Genomic DNA, 6998 nt, shown 5'->3' with positions numbered 1-6998 from the left:
TGACGATCAGATCGTGTTTCCCCAGGGACTTACCCTCAACTGCGTGGTGATGTGCGGCGATAGCGGCAACATACACCTTGAGGGTGGAGGGAGACAGCCTTCGCTCCAACCCATCTTGCAGGAAGGAAAGCACGGATCTGACCGAACATGATCGGGGGTCCTCTCGGCGAGAGGCGCACCATTCGACGAACAGGTTCCACTTCAACGCGTAGAGACTCCTAGTGGAAGGAGCTCTAGCGGAAGTGATGGTGTCTATGACCGCTTGCGGGAGATCACTCAGAACCTCCGCATCCCGTCCAGGGACCACACGTGGAGGTTCCATAGATCGGGACGCGGGTGCCACAGGGTGCCTCGTCTCTGAGTCAGGAGGTCCTTCCTCAGAGGAATCGGCCAGGGAGGGGCTGTCGCGAGGAGGATGAGGTCTGAGAACCAGGTCCGAGTGGGCCAGTATGGAGCCACTAACAGAACCTGCTCCCCGTCCTCCCTGACCTTGCACAGGAGTTGTGCGAGAAGGCTCACTGGGGGAAACGCATATTTGCGCAGACCCGGGGGCCAGCTGTGTGCCAGGGCATCCGTGCCGAGCGTGCCGCCGGTCAGGGAATAAAACCACTGGCAGAGGGCAGTTTCTGGGGAGGCCAACAGGACTACCTGGGCCTCGCCGAAATGCTGCCAAATCAGCTGGACCGCCTGGGGGTGGAGCCGCCACTCGCCCGCAAGTGGAGGCTGCCGTGACAGCTCGTCGGCTGCACGGTTGAGCACACCTGGGACATGAGTGGCCCGAAGGGACCTCAGATACTTCTGACTCCACAACAAGAGATGGCGGGCGAGTTGCGACATGCGACGGGAGCGTAGACCACCTTGACGGTTGATGTACACAACGGCCGCAGAGCTGTCTGAGCGGACTAGAACGTGCTTGCCTGACAACAGCTTCTTGAAGCGGGCCAGCGCAAGACGAACCGCTAGCAACTCGAGGCAATTGATATGCCAATGCAGCTGAGGCCCCGTCCAAAGACCTGCCACTGCATGCCCGTTGTACGTGGCCCCCCATCCCGTGGCAGAGCATCTGTGGAGACCACAGCATGCCTGGACACTCGTTCGAGGGGTACTCCGGCCCGCAGGAACGAAGGGTCCGACCACTGGACAAGGGTGCGACGGCAGCTCGGTGTCACAGGGACACGGAGCGTGCCGCACTGCCACGCCCATCTCGGGACCCGGCCGCGGAGCCAGTGTTGAAGCGGTCTGATATGAAGCAATCTGAGGATATGCCCCAGGAGCCTCTGAAAATCTTTCAGTGGAGCCGCTGTCCTGCGCTTGAGCGAGCTCAGGCAGTTCAACGCCTCGGTGAGACGCGCAGTCCGTGCGACCGAGTCTAGCTCGAGACTGAGACAAGAGATCCTCTGCCCTGGGGCGAGTTTGCTCTTGTCCCAGTTGACCCGAAGACCCAACCGGCTGGGAGCTAAAACCGTGTAGGGTAGGACTTTGTACTGACATGTCCGACCCTCGAACGCAGACCGGAAAAAGGGTCTGTGTCGAGGCAGAATCGAGACATGAAAGTACGCGTCCTTCAGGTCTGTTGCTGCAAACCAATCCTGGGGACGGTCCAGGATTGGCCGTAGCCCACCGCCCTTTTTCGGTACAATGAAGTAGGGGCAGTAGAACCCCGACTTCATATCGGCTGGAGGGACCGGCTCGATTGCATCCTTCGCCAGTAGGACAGCAATCTCCGCCCGGAGAACAGGTGCACTGTCCAACGACACTTGAGTGAAGTGGACACCCCTGAAAACCGGGGGACGCCGGGCGAACTGAATCGCATAGCCGAGTCTGATGGTGCGAATGGGCCAGCGGGACGGGCTGGGAAGCGTGATCCACGCCTCCAGACTCCGAGCCAGCGGGACCAAAGGCGCCACAGACGCACCGGGGGTGGGGCAGCAAGGCAGAGAGGGACCCGACTCGGACGGCATGGGAGCGGCCCGGAGTGAGGTCGGACTCTGCGAGGCAGCAGTGCGAATGGGAGATGGCGCACGGGATGCGGTCTGCGCCATCACACTGCCGCCTACTGGCGGAATGGGAGGGGGTTGCGAGTGGTGAGGCGGGGCCTGGCACACTGGCAAACGCGCCCTCTTGTGACCTGGAGTTTGAGGAAACTGCTCTTTTTGTGGCAAAGTGGGTACCGCTGGACTCCGGAGAGCCAGCGGCGGTAGATGGACAGATAGCACAAAATCCCCCAGGCCCTCCTCCGGGGGTGGGAGAGCAGATGGAATACTCTCCCAAAGGGCAGGAAACTTCCGCTCCAGGTCGCCCGTCTCGGGGCCGAGTTTTCCCCGACCGCTTGCCACCTGGCTTGGCAGAGACGGGCTGGGCACCACGTCCGCGACCGGCACCCTGCTGTTTGGCTGGTGTAGGCTGCTGCTTTGCCGACTTAGCAGGGGCGGAGGAAGACGCAGGCGGGCGCACTCGGCGACGAGCGGGCTGAGCCACGGGCGGCAGGGTGGAGGCAGCAGCGGACCGCCGTGGCATGACATGTCTGATAGCCTCAGCCTGCTTCTGTGCAGCGGAGAACTGTTGGGCACAGCTCTCCACCGCGTCGCCGAAAAGGCCGACCGGAGACACGGGGGAATCCAGGAACCGATGTTTGTCGGTCTCCCTCATGTCTACCAAGGTCAGCCAGAGGTGGCGTTGCTGGACTACCAGAGTAGACATCGCCTGGCCAACAGAACGCGCTGTCACCTTCGTTGCCCGGAGGCCAAGGTCAGTGGCAGCGCGCAGCTCCCCAAGCCGCTGTTGGTCAGGACCTTCCTGGGGCATCTGCGACAGCGCTTTTTCCTGAAAGACCTGCAAAAGGGCCATCGCGTGCAGGGCTGAGGCAGCCTGCCCACAGGCACTGTAAGCTTTCTCAGTCAGACCGGCTGAGAATTTACAGGCCCGGGACGGGAGACGCGGCTCACCGCGCCAGCCAGCGGCCGTTGGACACAACTGCATCGCAACAGACCGCTCAACTGGCGGGATCCTCGCGTATCCCCTGGCTTCCCCGCCGTCCAGGGAGGTGAAGGCGGACGAGGGACCAGGCCCTGTACGAGCCCTATACGGAGCTTGCCAAGACCTGGTCACCTCATCGTGTACTTCCTGGAAGAAAGGCATTGGGGCGGGACGCTGGGTTTGACCATAATTTACCACTTTACTTACAAAAATATTGATCTGCAACGCGCGAGAGCATCACGACGCATGAGTGTCGAGCATCAACTCAACGCAGATATGCGAGTGTTCATGACAGCTTCACAAAGCATGGAGTGCTTTAATTATGTTTTTCCTACCTTTCTGGATCTTGGAATGGTAGTTGCATTGGATCTCTATGGAGGGACAGAAACCTCTCATACTTCATCAAAAAGATCTTAATTTGTGTTCTGAAGATGAACGAAGGTCTTACGGATGTGGAACAACACAAGGGTGAGTAATAAATGACAGAATTTTCATTTTTGGGTGAACTAACCCTTTAACAATATTTAACCAGCGCTTAAAACCATATGCAGAGATTTGTTTTTGGATGGACGGATGCATAAAGATTTAATAATTAAGAAAACACCTGGGTCTCATGAGCTGACACCGCTTCTCTCTTTATTTGATATGCACCAGTGCTCTGCCTCAAAAGCCAAACAAATGACATGATTATATTTTAATATCTGGTGTTTCTGTTTGGCACACAGGCCGTTGAGTCAAAGGATGCTGTGGGGGCGAACGTGTGCGCGTGTGTCAGCATTTGACGCATTTCCATCGATTCCCAAGCTTAATATCAGGCACAATGATGCATGTTTGGAGAAGACCAGTGACGTTTGACAAGCAGGCGATACCGCTAAGCTCCATTCATTCCACTAGTGTTCCACCCACAACGTGCTCAAACACTCAAGGCAGAAATGTAATGAGCTTTTACAAGACATTGCTTACATCAATCCAAACTCTGTGCTCAGTTTACTTTAGAGGTCTGTCTGCCTATCTGTTAATCTCATATCCATATCATATCTTTCCCATGGACGTGTGCATGTGAGCTAAACTGTGACTTTGAATTTGATTGATTATTTCTACAATATTTTCTTGTGTTGTTTGAAAGTGATCCTGTATTGATTTTTTTTATAGTGTTACATTAATAATTTGTATGATCTATGTTTGAGAACTATGGTTGTGGTTAATAAAAATCATTAGCAATACTATGCTAATGCATATGCCCCATAAGCATACACTATAGTATCATTAGTATACAGTGTGTGCCACTCCTTTCCTTTAATGACTGTCGTAAGTTGATTAAATGCTAAATCAGGCCATTTATTTAAAAATGCCTTTTAGTTTCAGCAAATGGATGCAAAGCAGTGTCTGTTGTTTAGTGTTGAATTGGGGCCATGGAAATCCTCAGTTGAACCACTGGGGCTGCCAGGACTCTGGAATCCCTGCTGAAAAACAACAAAAAAAACTGGGTTATTTGCAGGTTGTAGTAGGATTAAAGAGATAGTTACCCATACTTTACACTACCCATAATTTACTCACCCTCAAGTCATCATAGATGTATATGACTCTCTTCTTTCAGCTAAAAACAACTGGAGTTATATTAAAAAATATCCTAGCTCTTCCCAGAGTTTTCGAAGTTCCAAAAAGCGCATCCGCCCACCATAAACATAATCCATACTCCAGTGGGTTAATAAATGCCTTCTGAAATGAAGCAATGTTTTTTTGTAAGAAAAATATCCATATTTAAAACTTTATAAACAACATTTATATTATAATCTATATTAAATAGTTTATTACAACACTGTAAACCAGAATAAGTTAAGAAATTTAAAGTTTAAGTTAAGTAAGCAGAATCGTTTTGTTTTGCACTCATACATTTTAATTATCCTTAACTTGAAATGTTTAAGTGCACTACACTAACTTAAAATTATCATGTAACTTCAATATAAACATATTATTAGTGTAAACTTAGCAATAACAAGCTAATTAAGAAAATGCTAACTTGCTAATTTGCTAACATGTTAACAATAGCATGGTATAACACTTGCTGAATGAGTACAGCTATATAAATCCAAATCCAAAACGTCTCAGGTTACACATGTAACCATAGTTCCCTAAGAACAGGGAACGAGATGCTGCATCTCCTAGCGTCTTTATACGACATCGAATTCTTCTAAATTAACATAACAAAACACTTCTAAATCTCCCACTTAACATTAATCTTGCAAAAAAAAAAAACATTATATAACAATTGATTTTAGCATTTACTCTCCCTTTCGAGTGCCGTGGACAAAGCACGCTGGGAAATAGAAATCCCAGCCCAGTTTCAGTTAATTTTAAGTTCATCTAAAATAAAAGAAATTAGTTCATAAAACTCAAAACAATGAAACAGTTCAGTTTACTTAAAATATATCAGTTCTGTGAACTTGAAAGAAAAAGAAAGTGCTAAATACTCATAAAAGTTAACTTGACTGAACAGATGTTTAATTTAAGTTTGTCCTACTCAAACCAATTAATTATTTTGAGTGTTAGGGTTTACAATAAACTTTATAAACTGGCCAGTGATTATAGTTTAAAAAGTGTTAAACAGAAAGTTTTTTAGATGCTTCTGGGGATTACAAGAAGTTTTGAAGTGCCAAGTTGTGTAAAAACATTGCATTGCTTTGCATTGCCATCCTTGTGATCCTAACATCAAGAAAGCATAGATGAACTTCATTTTTAATGAAGTTCCAGTAAGACTGTGTCAGTAAGAAACTGCTCATTTGTTAACTTCATTTTACTGCACAAGACACAATTCAACACAGGCTTTTCAGAGAGACTGAAAATAAATCATGATTCAGTGCCAACTACATTGGATCTGACAGCAATGTCGCAACACACAAGTGTGAGTAACAGTGTTTTTACCATGTTTCACTATTGCTTTCTCTGTTACAGAACGTTTGATATGTACTGAGTATTTATACAGTGGCGTCGCAGTCAAATTGAAAAGTTAGTTGTGATTTGCTGTTCTGTCCTTTTCTTCAGCATTTATGGGGTTAATGCTGCTTTGTTATTGTTTTGATCAAAGCGACATCTTCTGTTTTGTCATCAGTGAGACATTACAACATGTTTCATTTTATTTAATACACGACACTGCTAATGACAATGTATACGTTTTTCATTTCAGAGCAATGTTCACGACATTTTCAAAGGTGACACCAGACCAAATATCTTTAAGCTTGCTAAGAGAGAGAAAAAAAACAAGCCAAGCTAGTGAACTGTTCTGACCATTTAGAATGACCAGTTAGAACTTTCTAGCTACCAGTAAAAGGCCAATTTTGATTTAATATGAACTCTAACCAAGTTGCCCAAATAACAGACCAGCATTGCCCACCTAAAACCAGTTAAGACATTTTTCCAGGTAGCCAGGTAGTTTTTAGCAGATATAGAAAAATGTTCTTTGATTGACCTAATCAGCGAGATGTGGAACTTTAAGAGCTTGTGCTACAGAACTTGAACTCGTCGCTTCACAAGCACAATATATTCCTTCAACCCATTTCCATCCAACAAGGTCAGGCTCATTGATTCCGGATATGTTGTCATGGCAATGCACTAAGGTCTGTTATTAGGTCTGCTTGGTAAATTGAAACTCTGTCATTTTCTAAATGAGCCTGATAATGCATGGCTGAGTAGAACCTTAAGCTATTTCCATAAACATACACAACATGCACACACCCCTACCGGTACCTCCCTTCCTCCATCACAGAATGGACCGGTAATGGTGCAGATGATGAGAGAAAATGACTCTTTTATTTTGCTGACTATTATTTATTTATTTCACTTTTTTCCCAGTCAAGTTAGGAATACACGAATAGGGCCAATGTGGCCCTAAGGCAGTCGAGTAATGACTTCACCTTCCAGAGGAGTTTACCACTGCAAGCGCCAGACCTCTCCTCTGCTTAGAATACATTTGTGTCTAGTTGACACACCAGTGTGTGTTCAGAAAAATGTGAACTAATAACTCT

At 47.8% G+C, this 6998-nt stretch overlaps 1 protein-coding gene across 1 annotated transcript in view; it reads left to right on the top strand.

The window, feature by feature from the left end:
• The first annotated feature begins 2014 nt into the window (after positions 1 to 2014).
• Positions 2015 to 6998, top strand: part of si:ch211-27e6.1 (serine/threonine-protein kinase H1) — a 53466-nt gene continuing 48482 nt past the window's right edge. Inside the window, exon 1 of the mRNA XM_067370281.1 lies at positions 2015 to 2242. Within this exon, the coding sequence (XP_067226382.1) occupies positions 2015 to 2242 (228 nt within the window). The remainder of the gene's footprint in view (positions 2243 to 6998) is intronic.

The sequence above is a fragment of the Chanodichthys erythropterus genome, chromosome 19 (assembly GCF_024489055.1).
Source record: "Chanodichthys erythropterus isolate Z2021 chromosome 19, ASM2448905v1, whole genome shotgun sequence".
Lineage (NCBI taxonomy): Eukaryota > Metazoa > Chordata > Actinopteri > Cypriniformes > Xenocyprididae > Chanodichthys > Chanodichthys erythropterus.
This window is presented reverse-complemented; position numbering and strand designations above follow the sequence as displayed.